The 25,033-nt window shown below is 47.4% G+C and overlaps 1 protein-coding gene across 3 annotated transcripts in view; it reads right to left on the reverse strand.

Annotated features, from left to right (window-relative positions):
* LOC116989285 (transducin-like enhancer protein 1) overlaps window positions 1–2,947 on the reverse strand; it is a 191,049-nt gene extending 188,102 nt beyond the window's left edge. The window contains exon 1 of one of the 3 annotated variants that reach the window (XM_033046509.1): window positions 2,526–2,947. In XM_033046509.1, the coding sequence (XP_032902400.1) occupies window positions 2,526–2,549 (24 nt within the window). In that variant the 5' untranslated portion in view covers window positions 2,550–2,947. The remainder of the gene's footprint in view (window positions 1–2,525) is intronic. The other 2 variants (XM_033046508.1, XM_033046507.1) reach the window with 2 other exon arrangements.
* Between the last annotated feature and the right edge of the window lie 22,086 nt (window positions 2,948–25,033).

Consider the following 25,033-nt stretch of genomic DNA (forward strand, 5'->3'; position numbering starts at 1 on the left):
CGCTGAGTTTCTCCAGCATTTTTGTCTACCTTTGGTTGTTCCAGCATCTGCAGTTCCCTCTTAAACTATGGAGAGGGATGTAGTACATAGACATAAAATGCTGGAGTAACTCAGCAGGACAGGCAGCATCTCTGGAGAGAAAGAATGGGAGACGTTTCAGGTCGCGACCCTTCCTCTGACATAGTGGGTCTTTCTATTCTTCAGATATAGTGGGAGTCAGGAGAATACATTTTGCGGCAGGGTCTGCAGAAGGTGGTTTCAATCTCCCTGATGTTTACATGGGGACGTGCCTACATGTGTGGTGCTGTTATGTTAGAGAAGCAATCTATATTTATAGGAAGGGGAGACAGATAAAATGCTGGAGTAACTCAACCGGACAAGCTGCATATCGCTGCGGAGTTACTCCAGCATTTTGTGTATCTTTGGGGTAAGCCAGCATCTGCAGTTCCTTCCTACACACTTATCGGGAGAGGTCTTGACGGGAGATAGGGCAGGATGGCAGTGTGCTTTGGTTTTAGTTTTAGAGATACAGCGTGGAAACAGTCCCTTCGGCCCACCGAGTCCACGCTGACCATCGATCACCCATTCACACTAGCTTTGTTATCCCATCTACGTATCCTACACATTAGGCACAATTCACAAAAGCCAATTAACCTACAAACCCACACGTCTGTGGAACGCGGGGGGGGGGGGACCGGAGAAAACCCTCGCGGTCACAGGACTAACGTGCAAATGCCGCAAAGACAGCACCCGAGGTCAGGATCGAACCGGGGTCTCTGGTGCTGTGAGGCAGCAGCTCAACCCCTCGGAAACTGACTCAATACGTTTGGATCACATTGCCAAAAGACAGCACATCATTCAGAAATAGAGACCACAGATGTAGACCTTTGGAGGACACAGTGGATGAAAGCACAGAAGTTTAAAGCTGGTGTGCAGGACAAGCTTTTTCATTTCACAGAAGGTAGTGGCTGCCTGCAATGTGCTGCTTGGGGTAGTGTTGGATGCGGATAATGGTGGTGTTTGAGACTTTTGGACAGGTGTACGGATATGCAAGACACAGAAGGATATGAATCATGTGCACGCAGATGAGATCCGTCTATTTTGGCATCACGTTCGGCACAGACATTACGGGCCGATGGACCTGTTCCTGCGCTGTACTGTTCCATGAAACACTGCCAACGACGGGGGGAAAGAACAGGAAGACCGAAGGAACCGCAGATGCTGGAATCCTGAGCAAAACACAAATTGGTGGAGGAACTCAGTGGGTCAGTCAGGCAGCATCTGGGATGGGAATCACAGACAGGCGACATCGTGGGCTCGGACCCTTCTTCAGACTGAAGGAACAGAAAGGAACACCAGACCTTTCCATCCCATTGGGACTGAAGTAAATGGCACAAGTTGGGGAAGGGTGGGAGGGGATGCAAATAAAACGTGTGACTGCACGACGGAACTCAGTCCAATAAGGAAGTCAGGGTTTTTTTTTTAAACCGCAATATTCGCCATTGCTCTAACACCACGTTGTTAGTCTGTACACTATTTAAGGAGGGGTCTGTGATCTTCAGAGATTGCCAGTAGAGATGGCGAGGGGACGACGCTCCTAATATATTAAATATAAACAAGCGTGACAGTCTGGGCTCTGTGGAGGCTCAGCTACTGAGTGGGGGGAGAAGAGAGACGGAAGAGGTTTAACAAGGGGGAGGGGGTGAATCCCCCCATCACAAAGACCTCACTGACCCTGCCCTTATTTACCCCAAGCACGCCAATGTAAACAACCCAGTGTAACTCGAGTCTTGCCTCTCTCGCTTCTTGCCCCCACACGTGTAACGCACATGCCCCACGGATTAAAGTGAAAGGAGCTGCAAAACAGAGAGGGAGGAGGGGGGTGGGGGCTGCCTCTTTAGAAATACAGATTAATTCCAAGATCCCAAATCGATTCGCCGGATGGTGCAAACGCGCAAGAAAGCAAGGACAAGAAAAAAAATGTAATAATCATAGTATTCAGAATCGACTCCTCACTCTCTCTCTCTCTATTTAATGCCCGGTGCCTTCTCTCCCGTCTCTCTCACACACACAACCTCCTCCAAAGACAACGCATCTCCATTTTCTCCCCGTCCTTACTTGAGCGGAGTTTGTGTTTCAAGAGCCCACGCAAAGCATTCCAGCAACATCACAAAAACATGACACTTTCGGGAAGGGATGGCGCTGCTCGGAAGCGGAGAGGGGAGGTGGGGGGGATAACTCCCACCACGGTGTCTTCTTTGAGGGGGGAGGGGGGTGTATTTACATAGCAATCGCTGCTTTAACAATGGACTATTAGAGGCTCGCACGCCGCGCTAATCGTCTATTAGCATTTGTCACCGTGTTGTGGAGTTTAGCATCATGCGGCGGCGTCGGCGGGGGGGTAGCAAGAGAGAGAAAAATAGGCCACAATATAACAAGACAGTCGCAATGGGCTGAAGCGGAGACACTGTATATCCCTCCATTTACAGGAGGAGGAGGAGAAAATAAAAGATCAAGTCACTTACCGACGAGCGGTTGTGGGGAAACATCTCTGTGGTTGCAGGGGGTGGGGGGAGAAACAAATTGTCCAGGTAGCGGCGACCTTCCGTAATTATAAGAACCCGCACCGGAGAAAAGCTGCGATCAAACGGTGCAATACAATGTTGTACATCTCCCGGATCCCTTTGTTCAAATGGGCTAATTCAAACAAGCACTTCTCTACCGGGATCAAATCGTGTAGCCTTGAGGCGATGGTTCGCAATTGGCTCATAAATCTGTCAGTAACGTCGGATACTTTTTTTTTCCCACCCCCTCCCCTCCCCTCCTCCTCCTCTATCCCTCTCTCTGTCTGTCTTCTCTCTCCTCTCCTCCTGGCTGTTGTGCAAAAAGGGGGGAGGGAATTTAAAAAAAAAAAAGACAGATTAATAAATCAACCGCAATCCTTGCGGGAGGAGGGGAGGGGTGAAGGAAAAAATCAGGAAAGGAGGTGGGGAGAGAGGGGAAAAAACCACGAAAGGGAGAGAAAATAGAGTGGGTGAATAAATATCAGGGGGGGTGGGGGTGGGGGGGGAGAGAGGAGGGAAAAATCACTCAGGGAGTCTTTGCTGGAAGAGGGAGCAGGGACACGCGGTTTCCTGGAATGAAATCTAATGTTTTCACCGCAACTTGTCAATTACCAACCCGCAGCCAACCAGCGGCAAAGCGGATAGCCCGACCCAACCCACGTGGGGACCTCGGCTCACCCTTCCGCCCATTGGCAGCCTTTGGGATCCAACCCCTTGGCTACATTTTTGCCTTCTAGCCTTTTTTCTTCTCCTCTCCCCCCCCCCCACCCACCCCCATTTCCCCTCCCCATCCCAATTTCCCCCTCCCCACTCTGTTGTCACGTCAAATATGTATCCCTCTCAGTCTCAGTGTTCACCTATGTTGTTGTGCTGCACAGCAAGCAATGATTTCATTATTCTATCTGGGACGCGTGACAAAAAAAAGAGACAAGATAAGGCACAAAAATTGCTGGAGTAACTCAGCGGGACCGGCAGCATTTCTGGAGAGAAGGAGTGGGTGACGTTTCGGGTCTAGACCCTTCTTCTCTCGACCCGAAATGTCACTCATTCTTTCTCTCCAGAGATGCTGGCCTGTCCCGCTGTGTTACAAGGGTCTCAATGGACAATATGTGCAGGAGTAGGACATTCGGCCCTTTGAGCCGGCACCCCCATTCAATGTGATCATGGCTGATCATCCCCAATCAGTACCCCGAAACGTCGGTCTCAACCCGAATCGTCACCCATTCTTCAGTCTGAAGATGGGTCTCGACCCGAAACGTCACCATTCCTTCTCTCCAGAGATGCTGGCCTGTCCCGCTGAGTTTCTCCAGCATTTTGTGTCTATCTTCAGTTTAAACCAGCATATGCAGTTCCTTCCTGACAATAAAACATTCTTGACTCGACTCTTGAAGAAGAGTCTCGACCCGAAACATCACCCATTCCTTCTCTCCAGAGACACTGCCTGTCCCACTGAGTTACTCCAGCATTTAGTGTCTATCTTCGGTGGAAACCAGCATCTGCAGTTCCTTCCTACACATAAATATGTTTTTTGTAAAAGTTTAATTGCAAACAAATGAAGCAATCAACTTTGTTGTTATTCTTGGAAGAAAGTGTTTTCTTTCCGAAACGATGCACTCACAGAATTGGACTCAAAGTGCTGGAGAAACAGCTGGTCGGGCAGCATCTCTGGAGAAAGAACATGGACAGACGACGTTTTGGGTCACGACCTTTCCTCAGACCCCTTCGATCTGTAATGAAAGTAGAAACGAGGAACTGCAGGTGCAGGTTAATACACAAAAGGACACAAAGTGCTGGAGTAACTCAGCGGGCCGGGCAGCATCTATGGAGAATGTGGGTAGGCGACCATTCAGGTCGAGTGCAAGGCGCCTGAGGAAGGGTCTCCACCCAAAACATCACCTACCCATGTTCTTTCTCCAGAGATGCTGCCTGACCTGCTGAGTTACTCCAGCACTTTGTGTAGTTTTGTGTGTATTAACCAGCAGCTGCAGTTCCTTGTTTCTACATTCACAGAATTGACCTGATTCCTCAGTGCAAAATAATTTAATATTCAAGTTTGCTGGGGTGAGACTGGCCATTAAGTACTAAGTATGGTTTTGGAGAACAGGTACATACACGTTTCCTGACTAACATGAACAGAACATGTGCACAGTGCAAGCCTGAACCCAAGGGAAACTACTCTCTGTGTAGCAGTCTCAACTTGTTTTGAAATTGGGCAATAAAAGTCTGAAATGCAGGAAATGTTCATCAAGTTGAGCAGAAATTGCCAAAAGGTCATTTTTCTCTCTCTCAACACAGCTGGTAGAGCTGCCGCCTCACAGCGCTAGATTCCCAGGCTTGATCCTGATCTGTCTGTGCTGTCTGTGTGGAGTTTGCATGTCCTCCCTGTGGCCGCATGGGTTCCCTCTGGCTGTTTAATTTAGAGATCCAGTGGGGAAACGGGCCATGCGGCCCACTGAGTCCGCGTCGACCAGCGATCCCCGCACACTAGCACTATCCTTCCGACCAGCTGTTACTCCAGCACTTTGAGTCCAATTCTGTGAGAGCATGGTTTCGGAAAGAAAACACTTTCTTCCAAGAACAACACCAAATTTGATTGCTTCATTTGTTTGCAATTAAACTTTTTTTTTAAATCATCTATTCCTTGCTCTCATTTGCTTGGAGCAACGAAAATACCTTACTGTGCAAGGGGGCTGTGGAGCTTCAATTATATGAATACATATTTATGTGTAGGAAGGAACTGCAGATGCTGGTTTCCACGGAAGGTAGACACTAAATGCTGGAGTAACTCAGTGGGACAGGCAGTGTCTCTGGAGAGAAGGAATGGGTGTTGTTTCGGGTCGAGACACTTCTTCAACAGTCGAGTCAAGAGTGTTTTATTGTCAGGAAGAAACTGCAGATGCTGGTTTAAACTGAAGATAGAAACAAAATGCTGGAGAAACTCAGCGGGACAGGCCAGCATCTCTGGAGAGAAGGAATGGGTGACGTTTCGGGTCAAGACCCTTCTTCAGACTGAGGAATGGGTGATGTTTCGGGTCGAGACCCTTGCAACCCAGCGGGACAGGCAGCATCTCTGGAGAGAAGGAATGGGTGACGTTTCGGGTCGAGACCCATCTTCAGACTAAAGAATGGGTGACGTTTCGGGTTGAGACCCTTGTAATTCAGCGGGACAGGCCAGCGTCTCTGGAGAGAAGGAATGAGTGACGTTTCGGGTCGAGAGAAGAAGGGTCTCGACCCGACCAATTTACAATCTTTACCGAAGTCAATTTACTTACAAACCTGTACGTCTTTGGAATGTGGTGGGAAACCGGAGCACGTGAGAAAAACCCACACGGTTACGGGGAGAACGTACAAACTCCGTACAGACAAACACCCGTTGTCAGGATCGAACCCGGGTCTCTGGCGCTGTAAGGCTGTAACCTTACCGCTACGCCACCTTGTTGCCCCAGTTCAGTTGATTTTAGTTGTTTGTCACTTGTACCAAGGTACAGTGAAAAGCTTTCTCCCACATCCCAAAGATATGCGAGTTTGTAGGTTAATTAGCCTCCGTTAATTGCCCCTAGTATGTAGGGAGTTGAGGCGGAAGCAGGCTAACATAGAACTAGTGTGAACAGGTGATCGATGGTCAGCATGGACTCACTGGGATGAAGGGCCTGTTTCCATGCTGCATCTTTCAATCAATCAAAAAAACAGATGCTTCGTGAGCTGGTGACTATTTCTGACATCTGTTTCTATTTCGGCAGTATTTTTGATTCACAAAATGGGAAGTTTGGTTTTACTCACGACTGTAACATAATCCGAATTTCCACTGTGTCCCTTCCCATCTGGGTTGTCTAATGAGGAAAGGGTGGGCAGGCGAAGGTTGCGTTTGCTACAGTTTATAAAATCAAGAGGGGATGATAGAAACATGGCAGAGGCAAGGGGAACTGCAGATGCTGGAATTTTGAGCAAAACTCAAAGTGCTGGAGGAACTCAGCAGGTCAGGCAGCATCTGTGGAGGAAATGGACAGGTAGCGTTTCAGATCGGGACCCCCTTTCAGGACACAAGGGAAATGACTATCTTTAGCAGTTTCAACCCGCTTTGAAATTGGGCAATATTTAGCAGGTTCGGGAGAGATTGATGAATCACTTGCCAGCTCTTGCCCCACACCTTCCCCTCATCTCTTTCCACCAGATACCTCTCCTCCACCCACTGAAACCTTGCCTATCCATTCTCTCCACAGATGGGGTGGCTGGTGGAGCTGGTGGTGCAGCTGGTAGAGCTGCTGCCTCAGAGATCTGGCTTCAGTACCAAGCTCGGGTGCTGTCGGTGTGGTTTTTGCATATTCTCCCTGTGACTGTGTGCTCTGGTTTCCTCCCACATCCCAAAGACGTGCGTGTTTGTAAGCTAATTGGCCGCTCTAAATGACCACTGGTGTGTGAGGAGTAGGTGAGTAAGTGGCAACACAGTGAATAATGTAGACAACATAGGTTTTTGTTTGGGGAGAGTGGGGGGAGTGAGGGTGAGTGAGTCACCTGTAATGCCAGGACTGCTGTCTTGAAGCAATAAGCAGCAAATAGTTGAATGTAGCATATAGGCACATGGATCGCGAGGCAATATTTCCAAAAGTGAGGGAGACGTGACTTTGACTCGAGGAGGATGCTGCTGATGATCCGCAGAGCCTGGTGGAACCACAGTTCTGAGCTAGACACAAAATGCTGGAGTAACTCAGCGGGACAGGCAGCATCTCTGGAGAGAAGGAATGGGTGACGTTGTGGGTCGAAACCCTTCAAACTTCTTCAGTTCTGAGCTGATGGATGTGCACCGAATCTATTCCATTGAGCGCAATTAGAGCGCCGCACGACATGATAGAGTGGGTTATCAGGCTGACAACAACACTTTGTCTCCTCCAGGACTATGCATTGATTGCTACACTGCCAATGCTGTCATGGACAGATGAGTCTGCCACAGGTAAGGTGATGAGGACGAGGCCGTTGGCTTGTTCCTCTTGCTGGTTCACTCATTACCTGCAGCAGACATGTCCTTCACCACTCAGTCACCAGCGCTGGTGCCAAGCACTCTGGCAACGGGCATAGGGCAGCACAGTGGCACAGCTGGTGGAGCTGCTGCCACACTGGGTCAGAGACCTGGCTTCAATCCTGACTTCAGGTGTGGAGTTTGCGCGTTCTCCCTGTAACCGCGTGGGGTTCCTCCGGGTGCTCCGGTTTCCTCCTACATCCCAAAGACTAAACTAAACTCAAACTCAGATGCAGGAGTTTGTTAAGAGGCCTTTCTTTACGAGGTCGACTAGACTGGGAGGAGCTTTAGTGCCCGGGTAGATGCTGGGTCCAAAACCTGGAACTCCCTACCCCACGGCACTGCACGACCAGCTTCACCAGATGGAGCACAACGGTTCTAGAAAGAGGCTCTCCACCTTCTACTGAAGGGCAATTGGGGATGGTCAAGAATTGTCGGCCTTGCCAGTCATGGCCATATCCTGGAAAATTAGCGAATTAGCAAAAAAAATCTCAGAATCAAAGTCTGGGTGACATTCACTCCTGGGTCCTTGCCCCACGTTCCTCACGGATGATCTCTGCTGAGATGACACTTTGCAGACATGACACTTGGTCCTGCAGAAGTCAAGAAGCTTTTACCAGCAATGTGCAGAAAGCTCCATTTTGTGCATTGTATCTTTTGCATTCATTCCCGTAAGAAGCTTCTGGCTGCAGGGCAGGGCACCTGAAAATGCTGGCAATGCAATGCGGGCATACAATCACGCCCCTCCCATGCATTACGCACACCATGCGCGCGTAATACATGCCATGCGCGCATCATGTGCGTGTCATGACGCGCTCATCGTGCGTCGTGACACGTAAATGTCGTGTAAATGACGCGCAAATGACGCCCAAATGGGACAGGCCCTTAAGGCTCATCTCTTTCATCTGCCTTCAGTTCTAGAGTCATACAGCGTGGAAACAGGCCCTTCGGCTCAACTTGCCCACACTGTCCAACATGTCCCGTCTACAAGTCCCACCTGCCTGTGTTTGGACCATATCCCTCTCAACCCGTCCGATCCATGTACCTGTCTAAATGTTTCTTACCTGCCTCAACTACCTCTTCCGGCAGCTCGTTCCATATACTTACCATCCTCTGCGAAAAAGAAAGTTGCCCCTCAGGTTTTTTTTTTACAATTAGTTTTGGTTAGGGTCACACAGTCAACAGCACAAAACAGTGCCCTTTGTATGAAAAAGGGTGAGAAAAGGTTTTTGTTTCATTTCAGATACGATGAACGGGGAACCACATCTTGTTCTGTGGATTGCGCCTGTCCGCTAAGTTTTGAAGGTGAACCTGCTGCAACCAACCACGGATGATTAAGGTCAGCCTACTTCACATTTCCTTGGCCTTCCGCCTATGACAGCAAAGGAATTGTTCCCCTAGTCTTGAGACAGCACTGACTGGGCATGATTAACAGCTGAAGAAACAGTTCCAGCCATGATTCAGGCCAAAGTGATTCAGAATCTCACCAGACGTTCCTTCTGCATCACAACGTTATAATTGTTGTCGACTGACCTCTCCAGAGACATGGCGTTCGGGCACTTGACCCCTTCACGGTATATCTGGGATGAGTTAAAGGTATCGTGAGGAGATCTATTTAAAAAGTGGCATTCATGAAGAATTAGTGGGGTGAGGGGCCTGTTTCCATGCTGCAACTCTCCATGACTCTCTGCCCAGTGTCTGCCCTTATTAACAACTGCCATTAACTCCGTTTTTAAGGCTGTGGTCATGGGATTTTGAACAGCGTATTACTCATTTTTTCCCACATTATGCAGTTGAACTTAGAACTTAGAACATAGGACTGTACAACCGAGAATTGGGGCCTTCGGCTCACAATGTCTGTGACGAACATGATGCCAAGATAAACTAATCTCATCTGCTTGCACATGATCCATATCCCTCCACTCCCTGTATGTCCATGTGTCTATCTACAAGCCTCTTAAACACCACTATGGTACCTGCCTCCATCACTACCCCTGCCAGCGTGTTCCAGGCACCCACTACCCTCTGTGTTAAATAACTTGTCCCATGCATCTCCTTTAAACTTTACTCTTTTCAGTTCAGTTTAGTTTAGTTTAGTTTATATTAGAGATACAGCGGGGAAACGAGTCCGCACCGACCAGCGATCCCCGCAGATCAACACTATCCTACACACACTAGGGACAATTTACATTTATACCAAGTCTTTGGAGTGTGGGAGGAAACTGTAGATCTCGGAGAAAACCCATGCGGTCACGGGGAGAACGCACAAACTCTGTACAGACAAGCACCCATAGTCGGGATCGAACCTGGGTAACCGGCACTGCAAAGCGCTGTAAGGCAGCAACTCTACCGCTGCGCCACTGTGTCACCGTTCACCAAAAAGCTATGCCCTCTGGTCTTTGCTGTTTCCACCCTGGCGAAAAAAGGTTCTGACTGTCCACCCTATCTATGCCAAAATATATTTTTGGGCAGTGAGTAAGTCCCTATTTTACGGCAACCAGAGTTGAATATTGGAACTCCTCATCGTAGACTCCGCCACCCCATCCTGTTTACTGCTGACAAGGTTCTTCAAAGTGCCATGGTCAAACTATCTGGAACTCAGATGCTGATGTTATTAAGTGAAATGTATTTCCAACCCATGCCATGGTTATTGCGGAAAGATGTTCAGATAAATGATTGCTTTAAATTTTCCTGCAGGGTGCTGATACTTAAGAGTCATAGTCATACAGCGTGGAAACAGGCCCTTCGGCCCAATTTACCCACACCGACCAACGTGTCCAATCTACACTAGTCCCACATACCCATGATTGGCCCATACCTCTCTAAACCTGTCCTAATCATGTACCTGTCTAAATGTTTCTTAAATGTTGCGTTGCGCCTACCTCAACTACCTCCTCCAGCAGCTCGTTCCCTACACCCACCACCCTTGGTGTAAAAAAGTGACACCTCAGGTTCCTATTAACTATGTCCTCTGGTTCTCGATTCCCCTACTCTTGGCAAGAGACCTTGCATTTACCTGATCTATTCCTCTTTTGATTTTATGCACCTCAACAAGATCATCCCTCATCCTCCTGCGTTGCAAGGAACGGGGTCCCAGCCTGCTCAACCTCTCCCTATAGCTCGAGCCCTCGAGTCCTGGCGACATCATCGTTAATCTTCTCTACACCCTTTCCAGCTTGTTATTTGCTTCTGCATCTGTGGTTTCAACTTCCTCTCATCTTTAACACTTTGCTTCCTATTCTTCCCTCAACACTGTGGTTTGTCGCTATTTTCCCACAAGCAAACGCTACCATCCTTCTGTACCTATTCCTCTTTTCTGGAAGCACTACATCTCAGCTAGCCCTTCAACCCACCATCCCCGTCCCCGCTTCTCCCTGCACCTCCCCCATCCTGACACTGCAATCAGCAGTTGTCATTGTTTTGATTGAGTGAATTGATTGAAAGGTACAGCATGGAATTAGGCCCTTCGGCCCACAGAGTCCATGCCCACCATCGATCACCCGTTCACACTAATTTACGTTAACTCACTTTCGTATCCATTACACGGGCGAAGAGGGGGGGGGGGGGGGGGGGGGTTTACAGAGGCCAATTAACCTGCAAACCCGGACCTTTTGGGGATGTGGGAGGAAATTCACCCGTAGGAAATTCACGCGATAACAGAGAGAACATGCGCACTCCACGCAGAAAGCACCTGAGGTCAGTATTGAACCTGGGTCTCTGGCAATGCGAGGCAGCAGCTCTACCAGCTGTGCAATTGTGCCACCTTTATCATAGTTTTATATACTTCTATCAGGTCTCCCCTCAACCACTGGGAATCCAGGGAAAACAATCCAAGTCTGTTCAATCTCTGTTTGATTACCCTCTAATCCAGGCAGCATTCTGGTAAACCATGTATGCACCCTTTCCAAAGTCTCCAAATCCTTCCTGTGATGGAGCGACCAGTACTCCAAATGCAGCCTAAACAAAATCCTCTAAAGCTGCATCATGACCGCCTGTCTCTCATACTCATTGAAGGCAAGCATACCATTTGCTTTCTTTCCCACTCTCTCTATTTATATCCAGGTAATTATGTGCATGGGACCCGAGATCCTTTTGTACATCATTGCTGTTAAGGGCCTTTAGACATGCAGCGTGGAAACAGAAGCTTCGGCCCACCGAGCCTGTGGCGACTAGCGATCACCCCACACACATGCGCTTTCCTACACAACAGGGACAATTTACAATTTTACTGAAGCCGAAGTAACTGGAGCACCCGGAGAAAACCCACGCAGTCACAGGGAGAATGTACAAACTCGGTACAGACAGCACCCACGGTCAGGATCAAACCCGGGTCTCTGGCGCTGTCAGGCAGCAACTCTACCGCTGCACCACCGCGCCACCCTTGCCATTAATTGAGATATTTCCCCCTTACATCCTGATTTAAAACATCTCACAATGCCTATCTTCCTGGAAGGGACCACGTAGATTAATTCTGTTGTTTGTTTATTGTGGAGGAACTTGAAAGTACCTGAACATCACCCGGAAGATTATTCACCAATACTACATTGACCAAAAATTTAATGTAGTTACAGTGACTCAGAATAACATGACCACTGAGGGAGTTTTAAAATACCGGCCAGATACTGTAACTTTAACAGATACCGAACCAACACCCAATATTTTTGCTTAGAACTGAAAGAAGTTCAAATATACCATCAATATTACCATTTGTGAGATGGACTATTTTTTAAAAATATGACTATTAGCTGACCATGCATGTCATTAATTCAAGCCGCTCACTTGCTAATTACACAAAATACACAATATACTTTTACATCGCACCGTTATAATGTAGAATATTTTGGCAACACACTATTTTTTTTGGTTCAACTCTTCCTGTCATGTGACAGTCGTGATCAATGGACTAAACGCTGGGGTGGCCTTGCTTTCAGTGGCTGTTGTTAAAACAAAACAGGGCTTGAGAGCTTGCATTAACAGACAAGCCACAGCAGTAACAAAAGACAAGGTATTACTGTAGGTAGACAAAACTGTACGTTGATATGGATCGCAACTTGTCACACTATAATCCAACTTTGGGATCCAGGCTCTGTGATGAGCAGCTCAAACCTTGCTTTGCGGTTTATGACATCACCTGAAGTCTTTTTAGGTTCGTGGTGGAGCTTTGTAACACGTTCCAAACGGCAATTGTTCATTGAGCACAAAGTGAGTCTTTGTGCCAGCTTGTGAAAGTTTGACTTCCTGCCTTTGGCAGTGTGGTCACTGGGGACATGATTCATCTGTTGCTATTCCGCGAGGGCGGCCGTTCTCCTCAATTCCTTGCCCTCCCGCGGAGTGGCGACAGGGTGGGTGGGGAGCCGTCACTCCAGTCACAGTTGTTTTGGGCTGGACCCATCCGATCTGACCGCTGGTGCGGATGAGGCAGAGAAATTAGGAGATTATCTGCATTCTCCCACTCCCTCTCATTATGCATCCACTCCTCCAGCGTGTTGCATCATCTCACTGCCAACCCTCACTCAGCCACGAGGACGCTGATGGCGGATTTGCATTGTTTGCAAATCGGCTGGGACCTGGCGCATTAACAAGTCACAAGTTCACTGGTTATAGGAGGAGAACTTGGCCATTCTGACCCATCGAGTCCACTCCGCCATTCAATCATGGCTGATCTATGCCTCCTAATCCCATTTACCTGCCTGACACCCATTCTAAGCAAGAATTTGCCTTAAAAATATCCACTGACTTGGCCTCCACAGCCGTCTGTGGCAATGAGTTCCAGAGATTAACTACCCTCTGACTAAATAAGTTCCTCCTCACCTCCTTTCTAAAAGAGCGCCCTTTAATTCTGAGGCTATGACCTTTGGTCCTAGACTCTCCCACCAGTGGAAACATCCTTTCCACATCCACTCTATCCATGCCTTTCGTTATTCTGCAAGGTTCAATGAGGTCCCCCTTCAACCTTCTAAACTACAGTGAGTAGAGGTCTAGTGTTGTCAAGCGCTTATCATGTGCTAACCCACTGTTGTGTTGTGGCTGGATAGAACTATGGATTGAACCTCCTCAGGTGGAATCACCTGTGGGATCAATGCCTGATCCGCCACAGGCACCGTGGCACGGGTCTGCCTCGACAATAAACGTTGAGCGGGTGAACCCAAAATGGGGTCACGGGAGATGTTGCGTAAGTTGAGCAGATCCAGGAATACATCGGATTTAGCTCTGTGTGAACGTTCCATGAGCTGTTTGCCACTTTTGACAGCTCGTTCAGCCAGCCCATTAGACTGAGGATATTCAGGCTGTTGGTAATGTGGCAAACATTCCAGCATCTAGCAAACTCCCTGAAATGTTGGCTGGTGAATTGACTGCCGTTGTCAGTTAGCAGTCTGCCCGGAGATCCATGGACTAAAAAATGGCGAGATAACTTCGAAATCACTCCACTGGAAGTGGGGTTGCTAAGAAAATCAATGTCTAACCATCCTGAATACGAATCGACGAGTACCAGGCACTGCTTGCCATGCCAATCAAATATGTCAACTGCCACTGTAGACCACGGGAGTGCAGGTACTGGATGTGAAAGAAGTGGTTGCTTTTGTTGGTGAAGTGCCAAGCTGTTGCACACTGCACAGGATGCCACATTCTCGGTGATATAGTCGGCCATGCCAGGCCAGTAAAACATGCTTTTTGCCCGTAGGACAGTAGCATCAGCGCCTGGGTGCCCTGCAGGGACAGCGTTAAAATACTGGTTGTGCAGCGAAGCAGAGACCATAGCCTTGTATCCTTTTAAAACAATGCCATCCTGCAGCACTAACTCATCATGGACGGCAAAGAAAGGCCGGACTGGCAGAGGAATGTTGTAGTGTTTGTCTGGCCAGCTGTGTTTAATGACGAAGGTAAGCGATTGTAGGGTACTGTTGGCAGCTGTGTGAGCAACTAAATCCTCCATACAGGACAAGGGGATAAAAGACACGGCCATTACAATAACGTCATCATCCGGCGAGGGCGGAGTCTCGCAGGTCTTCCGGGGTGCGCGAGAGAGAGTGTCAGCTAGGTACATATCCTTACCGAGTTTGTGGATCAGAACAATGTCATATTTTTTAAGTTGCAGCAACATCCGCTGTAAGCGCGCCGGAGAGGCGTGGGTCGGTTTGTTGAAAATGCTGATCAGAGGTTGGTGGTCAGTTTCAATCGTGACCGTGTGACCAAAGATGAAATCGTTGAATTTCTTGAGGTGAAAACAACCGCTAACAGCTCTTCATCAATTTGGGCATATCGTTGTTCTGTGTCAGTCATGGTGCGCTAGGCATTGGCAACAGGCTTATTGCCGTTGCCATCATTTTGAAGACATGCTGCGCCTAGTCCATGTTGTGAGGCATCACAAGTCAGTGTAACTGGTAGTTTAGGATCAAAGTAAGCCAGAGTAGGAGCACTAGACATCTGCTGCTTAAGAGTGTCGCACGCTTTCTGCTGTTGCTCGTGCCAGGTCCAAGCAGTGTCTTTGTGTGTAAACTGGTGCAATGCGGCTGATATTTTGCTGAAACCCGGAATGAATTTGCTCAAATAGTTAACCATGCCATGGAATCTCTGCAAACTTAGCACATCTGTGGGTGCTGGGAGCTCATTGATAGCACTGGTTTTCGCTGGATCAGTTTTTAGACCGTCTTTGGTAAATATATGGCCTATGTATTTCACCTCAATCACTCTAAATTAGCGTTTTTGAGGGTTCAGCTTGAGATGGATGGCCTTGGCACGATCCAAGACCTTTGTCAGATTGGCATCGTGTTCTTCGACTGTTCTTCCAGCAATGAGGATGTCAACCACTATGATGGAGCATGGGTAGCCTGCAAACAAATGCTCCATAGCTTGTTGAAATACTTCACTAGTAGAACTTATTCCAAAGGGCATGCAAAGAAATTTATAATGCCCGAACGGAGTGCTGAAAGTGGTCAACTTGGAGGAGTTATGTTCCAACGAAATCTGCCCGAATGAACTCTTGGCAACTAGCACTGTGAATACAGTTGCCTCAGCCATCTGCGCAGCAATCTCATCCACAGTGCGCATGGGATAGCGGGGTCGTTTAATTGCTGTGTTTAATTGCTGTCCTTGGGGTTGATGCAAATCTGTATCTCGTCTTTGTTCTTCTTGGTAGCCATGAACATGGCGGAGACCCAGTTACGGGAGTAATCACACCTAGAGACACCATTCTGTTAAGTTCACTTTGAACACGGTCCCGCATAGCGTGGGGAATCTTATGAGCCAGACGAACAACTGGAATTGCCTAAGGGTCAATGGTAATTGTGTACCTGACAGGCAACCTGCCCAGCTTAGCGTCAATCAAAACCTTGTATTGTGTTAGGATCCCACTTCTGACACCATGTTGTGTTGCGGCTGTCCAAATAACTGAAGCCTTACACCATGATAAAGGTCCAAAGACTTTATTAAATGCATAGCGCAGGTAATTTCATGCTAGCACGTTTTTCTAATAATGTGGGAACGAGGCAGGGAGGGCTACTGTGAAGCTAGTGGGCGTAACTACAAAAGCATGACTCATAACATGAGTGACACTGATCTACACCCACTCATTCCTGGAATTATCCTGGAATCAGCAGAAGTTGTCTTCCACTGTTGAGGTTGAAGGTTGCAAGTTGCTGCTGGATATGTTTCCACCACCATTTCGAGCAATGCATCCCCTTTGCAACAATTCGAGACATAAACAAAAAAAGGAAGTGCTGGAGGAACTCAACATGGACGGACGGTGTTTTTGGGTTGGGATCGTTCTTTTTGCCCAAGATTGCAGGACCTGCAGTTATTTGTCCCTCTGCAATACTGTTGCATTGCACCTGCCCTCCACAGAAGCTGCCCGACTTGCTGTGTATCTCCTGTACTCAAGATTCCAGCATCTGCAGTTTCTTGTGTCTCCCACCATAAACAATATTTCTTCTATTGCTTCTCATTTCATTTTTCGAGTCATTTTAAATCTATCTGTTACGGTTACAAATCCTTCTGCCTTTATTACTCCATCAGAAGTATTCTTTGATTTTGAGAAGCTCTATTTAGTTCAGGGATACAGCATGGAAACAGGCCCTTCGGCCCACCAAGTCCACACTGACCAGCATTTACACGTTCACTAGTTTTATCCTGCACATTAGGGACAGTTTACAGAGGCCAATTAACGCTGCAATACTGCACGTCTTTGGAATGTGGGAGGAAACCGGAGCACCCGGAGAAAGCCCACAGTCACATGGGGCAATGTACAAACTCCGTACAGTCAGCCCCCTTAGTCAGAATCGACGATGGGTCCCTGGAGCGGTAAGGCAGCAACTTTACCACTGCACCATCCCATTCTGATTCTCTCAATCTCCCTCTCTGCTCCAACTAACCTATTTGCTTCTCTCTAATGTACTGCCTGTTATGTGGTTGAAAGGGGAGAAAGCAAAGTGCTACTGAACGTGGATCAGGAGCACGTTCGATGCGTTGCTCACCCAACTGCTCGTTGGTATCTTGTGTGTTACTATCGGGCCTGCCAATAGTTGGTTTCGTACCTCCACTTCCCTCGCCTTCACTCTCAGTCTGACCCGAAAAACGTCACCCATCCAACGACAGATGGCACAATGGGCTAAGTGTTCGGCTGGCAACCGGAAGGTAGCCGGTTCGAATCCCGCTTGGAGTGCATACTGTCGTTGTGTCCTTGGGCAAGACACTTCACCCACCTTTGCCTGTGTGTGAATGTGTGTGAGTGATTGGTGGTGGTCGGAGGGGCCGTAGGCGCAGATTGGCAGCCACGCTTCCGTCAGTCTGCCCCAGGGCAGCTGTGGCTACAGAAGTAGCTTACCACCACCGAGTGTGACTGAGGAGTGAATGAATAATGCGATGTAAAGCGCCTTGAGTATTAGAAAGGCGCTATATAAATCCCATCCATTATTATTATTATTATTATTATTCTCTCCGGCGATGCTGCCTGACCCGCAGAGTTCCTCCAGCGCTTTGCGCCCACATTGGCTGGATCATTGCTACCTTTTGCACCTTGTCAGCACACACTGAGTTACACATTGCCGGCCTTAAGTTTGCTGTGGCCCGTGGTACCTTTGGCCTTTCCGCTGCTGGCCTATTGCTTACCACTGAGGAAAGTCTGGTGCCGGCAAACACAGTTAGTGATGTTGTTTGAACCTTGCAGTCTTGCACATGTGCCACTGGCGTTGCGGAACCTCTCTGGAATGCGAAAGGCACGGCTCTGAGATCCTCAGCAGCTGGAACACACAGAACCACTTCTGTCTGAAGCAGTTTTAGTGCAACAAAGACTCTCGACTTCTTTATTAGCCACCATAATTTCCCCCCAAATATGCAAGGATTGCCAGTTATGTTTGCAGGAATTCATGTTTAAAATTGTGAGAATAATAATAATCCCACTGCCAGAATACACTAACAAATACACTTGCAGTTTGAGATAAGGCTGAGATGTTCGTGGAGTTTACTTTTGAAGGATTCAGCATGGAAACAGGCCTTCGGGCCCCCAAGTCCATACGACCATCGATCACCCGTTCACGCTGATTCGATGTCATGCAACTTTCACATCCACTCCCTACATACTTGGGGGTCATTTGCAGAGGCCATTTACCTACAAACCCGCACGTCTTTGCAATGTGGGTGGAAACCGGAGCACCCGTAGGAAAGTCTATGGAATTCTCTGCCTCAGAGGGCGGTGGAGGCAGGTTCTCTGGATGCTTTCGAGAGAGAGCTAGATAGGGCTCTTATAGATAGCAGAGTCAGAGGATATGGGGGGGAAGGCAGGAACAGGGTACTGATTGGGGATGATCAGCCATGATCACATTGAATGGCGGTGCTGGTTCGAAGGGCAAAATGGCCTACTCCTGCACCTATTGAAACCCGTGGGGTCAGTAGGAGAACGTGCAAACTCCACGCAGACAGCACCCGAGGTCAGGATCGAACCCTGGTCTCTTCAGAGTGGATATTGGACACTTATTTACCGACTCAATTAATTGCCATTGTCAATATTTAAGGTGACAAGTCTTTCATCACCGAATGTAAAAGACAGCAGAGTGTCACACTGTAGGTGAGGATTGGGTTTCTGTTGGAACCCACTAATTTTACAAAGCCGCTAGGACTTCCGGCTTGGCACAGTGGCGCAGCTGGAGGAGCTGCCGCCTCATAGCGCCAAAGACCCGGGTTTCCACCGTGTGCGCTGGTTTCCTCCTGCAGGTAGGATGATTCCGTTGCCTATAGCAGCTGGGAAGAAACAAGCCTTAAATCTGGAGGTGCGCGTTTCCACGCTTCTAACCTTTTTGCCCGATGGGAGAGGGTAGAAGAGGGCGTGACCAAGGGTGCGACTCATCCTTGATTATGCTGCTGTCCTTGCCGAGGCAGGGAATGGAGTCAACTGAAGTGTGGTTGGTTTGTGTGATGGTCTGGGCTGCGTCCACAATTTGCTGCAATATTTTGTGGTCTTGGATGTGTTGTACCCCAATATCTCTAAACTAAACTAAACTAAAATGCTTTTCTACAGTTGCGAGTTGTGAGGCAGCTTGTTGTGCCACCCTCAAGAAAGAACTAGAACTGATGCTGAAATTCACTGCGTCTTCAGGGGGCGAGGGAAACCAAAAGAAACAGGAGGAGGTTAAGAAATAACCAGTTGGACCAATTTTTACTGTTCAAAAGAGACAATTTTTGCATGTTTGCTAAACAACTCAGAGGCCCCATTTTGTACGTGATGACCTACATTTAACATCCTGAGGCCAAAGCAGTGGGAAGCATTGAGCAAGACTTCTCCTCCCTCACATTCACACTGAAGTATTTGTTGAAGTAAGATCTTCCGGTGCATTGGGCTTCTCTCCAACAAACCTCACCACAGCAGACTGGAGCTCCTGCTCAGCAGAAAGAAGTGACAGTGGAAAATTAGGTCAGGGCAAGTGTCTCTTTCCTCATCTCATCCCACATCCTCCGCTTCTTCAAGATATGTTTCTCTGAGGAGATGAAAGAATCAAGTTGTTGAAGTTGCAATTAGCAAAAGGGCAGGCTGCTACTTTGAACCCCTGTTTGGAACTGTTGTGTCGCATTTTACAAGCCCAGTGATATGTCATTTGCGGAGACCTACAGTTTCCAGTTTATTCAGGTACAGAATCTCTTGAAGAGAGTCATGTCTCTCTTGCTTGACAAAGTTTGCAAGTGCACTCGCCGACCCTTGACCTCTGCACTCCCTGTTCATCATCATCTTGTTCCCGAGTAATGTCAGCATTGGGCACCAGTTAATTCAATAACTTTGCACTAAATCTGCATTCTGGCCAAAGGCTGTATGTTTTGTTTAGTTTAGTTTAGAAATACAGCACAGAAACAGGAACTTCTGCTCACCAAGTCCGCGCCGACCCGCGATCCCCTAGCCTACACACACTAGGGGTCATTTACAATTTTACCGAAGCCAATTAACCTACAAACCTGAGTGTCTTTGGAGTACGGGAGGAAACCGGAGCACCCGGAGAAAACCCACGCAGGTCACGGGGAGAACGTGCAAACTCCGCACAGCCAGCAATCGTAGTCAGCACCCGGGTCTCTGGCGCTGTCTAGCAGCAACTGTACTGCTACGCCACGATTCTTTATCTGGAGATTCATCTTTCACTACATATATGAAGGGCACATCTTGGATTTGTTTCTGAGGGTGTCGGAGCCACAGTCAGCTGGTTCAAGAAGCTTCTTGGTCTGTGCGTGGAAACAAAAAACTGCAGATGCTGGTTCACCAAGATAAGACACAAAACATGACCACAAATTAGCTCTGAACTACAACAGACTATTATTATTATTGCACTATATTTGTTTATTTATTGAGAACGTGTGCACGCGTGTGTGTATACACACCAAACATTTTTCTCCGTTATGTATTATGTTTACATATTCTGTTGTGCTGCAGCAAGTAAGAATTTCATTGTCCTATCTGGGACACATGACAATAAAACACTCTTGACTCTTGAGCATCTCAGAGGGTCAGGCAGCATCCCTGGAGAACATGGATAGGTGACATTTTGGGTCTACTGAATGCAGGGACTAGTTTCTGGAAGTGTCCAGAGCAAGTCTGGTTTGGTTTGGTTTGGTTTATTGCTGTCACATGTACTGAGACACAATGAAAAGCTGTCTGTGTGCTATCCAGTTAAGTCAAACCATACTGTATATGAGTTCAATCAGAATGTAGTGTTACAGCAATGTAGCAATTCCTATACAGGGAAAAAACACCATCATCAGTGATGATACCATTCATAATCGTGGAAGATTGCAACCACACCCTAGCTTATGGGAGGACAGTTCGATAGACTGATTACAGAGGGGAAGAGGATGCTCCTGAATCTGGTGGTATCGTGCTTTAAAGCTTTTTGCAACTCCTGCCCTGGTTTTCATGTTTCAATTGTCGAACCTATGGGAAGATGTCAGTCATTCCGAAGCACAGGCAGTGCCAATGGGAAGCCGTCAGGGTGGGAAGGGAAGTGGTTTGCATTCCAAGTGTTCACTCCAAGCCGAAAAGTGTCAGGAGATGGAGCGTCAGTGGATCTTCAGGGAGCTTGCTGGCCAGCGGAATCTTGGCAATCCGATCAATGCCGCATCAGCCAGAGTTACAGATGACAGACCAACATCTGCTATCCTATTTATGAATGATAAAGCACTGCAGTGTGAATGGAATAAGCGGATCCTATTTCAAGGTAGTTAAATTTCTGGAAGAGGAAATTAACACGTGTCATGCACATACTGTAACCCTGGTTTGTGCCAGAGAGACAAAAATATTTGTCAGCACAAATCTGTCATCAATTTAATGGTCCGGTGCCTTCAGAGGAATAAAAAAACTGATGGGCTGACCTTTCAATGTGTATTTTGCAAAAACATTTGTGTGCCTTTCATCATCATTGCACACAGTTTCAACATATTGTATGTCATTGAATAACAGAGTACACTTGGTAATGTCTCCCGCAGTGCCACTTTATCCTCCATTTTTCAGTGGTCACAAGGGAGATTTGAGGGGGTCATCGGCATTTACTTCTGATATGTCTTCAAATAGCGAAACAAAAATCATCTGCCTTCGACAGTCTCAAGCGATAACCTTTCTATGTGCGGTGGAGGACATGAATTCCATCCCGTATAAGTATTAAATAAATGCTGGCGTTACTCAGTGGGACAGGCAGCATCTCTGGAGAGAATGAATTGGTGATGTTTCGGGTCGAGACCCTTCTTCAGAGTGTTTTCCTTCACTTTGCGGCACGGTGGCGCAGGTGATGGAGCCGTCGCCTCACAGCGCCAGAGACCCGGGTGCGATCCTCACCTCCGGTGCTGTCTGTGTGGAGTTTGCACGTTCCCCCTGTGACCGCGTGGGTTTCCTCAAGGCGCTCCAAATTCGTCCCATGGCCCAAAGACGTGTGTGTTTGCAGGTTAATTTTCCTCTGTAAAGTTGCCCCTACAGTGTAGGGAGTGGGTGGGAAAGTGCGATGATGTAGAACTCGTGTGAATGGATGATCGGTGTGCACTCGTGGGCCGAAGGGCCTGTTCCCATGCATATCTCCAAAATGAGAAACTAAAACTATTAACCTTATCCTGATTCATTCTCCACCTGCTTAATCTGTCCCGTGTTCAATTAAACACCAGGCGTCAGCACACTGGAGATACACCAGAGATACAGCTCAAGTGCTGGGGTAAGCACCAGAAGTGGAATACAATAGAGAATCACACAAAGGGCAATGTTGCGTTACTCAATCTTCCAAGGTGCTTCATCTCATTTCCCACTCAGCTGTGCCACAACATGTTATCCAGATGCACTGCTTATTTATCCCCTCATATAAATGATTATTCAGTCTGAAGAAGGGTTTCGACCCGAAACGTCGCCTATTTCCTTCGCTCCATAGATGCTGCTGCACCCGCTGAGTTTCCCCAGCAATTTTGTGTACCTTAAATGATTATTCAGACTGCTTTGGAACTCGACTGGGAACGCACACAATTAAAAAGGGTGGCGTCACAGTTCCCGACAAGAGCAAGGCTTAGTCAATTTGGCTAAAAGCAGAGGTGGACATGTTATTGCAAACACCGAGCTGCATCAAATTTACGACTCTGAATCCACTGTTGATAAACATTGGGGTTGATCGAAAGCAGGAATAATGCCTTTTATTTTAAATTACTTATATTACTTTACTTTTCAAAGGAAGCCACCTGTGGTGAAAGTCATACAGCAGGGAACCAGGCCCTTTGGCCCAACTTGCCCATGCTGACCCAAATGCCCCATCTAAGCTCAACCCATTTGCCTGCGTTTGGCCCATATCTCTCTAAATCTTTCTTATCCATGTACCTGTCCAAGTGTCTTTTAAACGCTGTTCTTGTACCTGCCTCAACCACCTCCTCCGGCAGCTCTTTCCATGTACCCACCATCCCCTGGGGAAAAAGCTGCCCCTCAGTTTCCTATTAAATCTTGCCCATCTTACCTTAAACCTACAGTATGTCCTTGGGTTCTTGATTTCCCTCCTCTGTGCATTGATGCTATCAATTTGCTTCATGATTCTATACATCGCTACGTCTTCCTGAAGACTATGAATTTATTGTATATTAACTGTACGTTATTACATTAATGCGCCTGTTAAACTGGTGCAAGTAAGAATTTAATTGTCCCGCTGTTGGGAGATATGACAATTAAACACTCTTGAAGATGATGGGAACTGAGCGGTTATGTTAATGGTCAGGGGACAAAGACCTGGGTGGAAAAATTAATCTGAATCGCACAAGGAAGCTCAGAAATTAAATTCAATAAATCTGGAATAACATGTCTTTATGAAAATTGTATGTTTGAATTGAATGGGCTGTTGAGAAAAACCCATCAGAACCCTTAAAGGAGGAAATCTAAGATGGACACAAAAAGCTGGAGTAACTCAACGGGTCAGACAGCATCTCTGGGGAAAAGGAATAGGTAACTTTTCGGGTCGAGACCCTTCTTCAGACTGGGAGTCAGGGGCAAGGAAATCTGCTGCATTTATTCACCCTCGGCTCTATGTGACACCAGACTAACTAATGTCATTGACTCATAACTGAACTGGCCCAACAGGAAGTCTACGTCAAGGGCTGTTGGAGATGGATTGTGAATATACGTGGTCTTGCAATTGTAACCGACATCACATCAATGAACAGAGAAATAGACCTTCAATTTAATCGACAAAGTTGGGAGCTTTCATGTTCCATGTTAATTTGCTAGAATTGTACTTTTTGCACCATCACAATAATGCACAAAATGCAATAATGCTTTCACAGTGCCAGAGACTCAGGTTTGATCCTGACCTTGATGTCTGACTATGTCCACGATGCTGTCTATGTGGAGTTTGCATTCATGAAGAAGAAATGATCAACTTTCGGGTGAAACCCTGAGTCACTCTCAGTAACGCTGCCTTCCCCTTGCGGGCTTCCCAGCCTGCAGCTTTCTCCGAATGGAACGAAGGGAAGTAACGTACACCATTGTGGAAATGTGACGTTTCGTAACTCATCTGGTAAGATGCTCTGAAACGTTGTTTGACGTGCAAGTATTTATTTTGTGGTACACTAAGCCAAAGTTGTTGCCCAACAAACTTTCTGGGTGGGAATAAAGCAGTTTTTAAAACAATATGTGGATTGCAGTTCTGAGGGAATATTTCAACATTGTTCTCAGAATACAAAGACGTACATTTAGAAAGGAGATGAGGGGGAATTTCTTTAGTCAGAAGGCGGTGATTCTGTGGAATTCGTTGCCACAGACGGCAGTGGAGGACAAGTCGATGTATATTTTTAAGGCGGAGATTGATGGATTCTTAATTACTAAGGGTGTCAGGGGTTATGGGGAGAAGGCAGGAGGATGGGGTTGAACCAGAAAGATAGGTCAGCCATGATTGAATGACGGTGGGCCGAATGGCCTAATTCTGCTCCTGGAACGTATGCACCTATGAGCCAACATTCCCTGGAGAAATTGGCAGCAGCTCAGACAGGTCTCGTTTAGTGTGAAAGCCTGAGTCACTCTCAGTATTGCTGCCTTCCCCTGCGGGCATCCTCGTTTGCAGCTTTCTCCGAATGGAATGAAGGGGAGTCACGTACACCGGCGTGGACATGTGAGATTTCCAAACTCATCGGGTAAGATGCCCCGAATAGTTGCTTGACGTGCAAGTACATTTTTAATGGTCCACTAAGGCATAATTGCAGCCCAACAAACATTCTGGGTGGGAAGAAAGCAGCTTTGTTCTACGTGGATTGCAATTCTGGGGGAATATTTCCAAATAGACCATGCTTATAAATGTTCACATCTCCCTTTATGAGATGGAGTACAGGAAGAAGATTGAGAACCTCGTGCCCTGGTGTCGAGACAACAACCTTTCACCCAATGTCAGCAAGACAAAGGAGAAAGTGATCGACTTCAGGAGGCAATGCGGAACACATACCCCAGACTATTCTTGATCGGACTTTACTGGCTTTACCTTGC

Source organism: Amblyraja radiata, chromosome 29, assembly GCF_010909765.2.
Source record: "Amblyraja radiata isolate CabotCenter1 chromosome 29, sAmbRad1.1.pri, whole genome shotgun sequence".
NCBI classification, from domain to species: Eukaryota; Metazoa; Chordata; class Chondrichthyes; order Rajiformes; family Rajidae; genus Amblyraja; species Amblyraja radiata.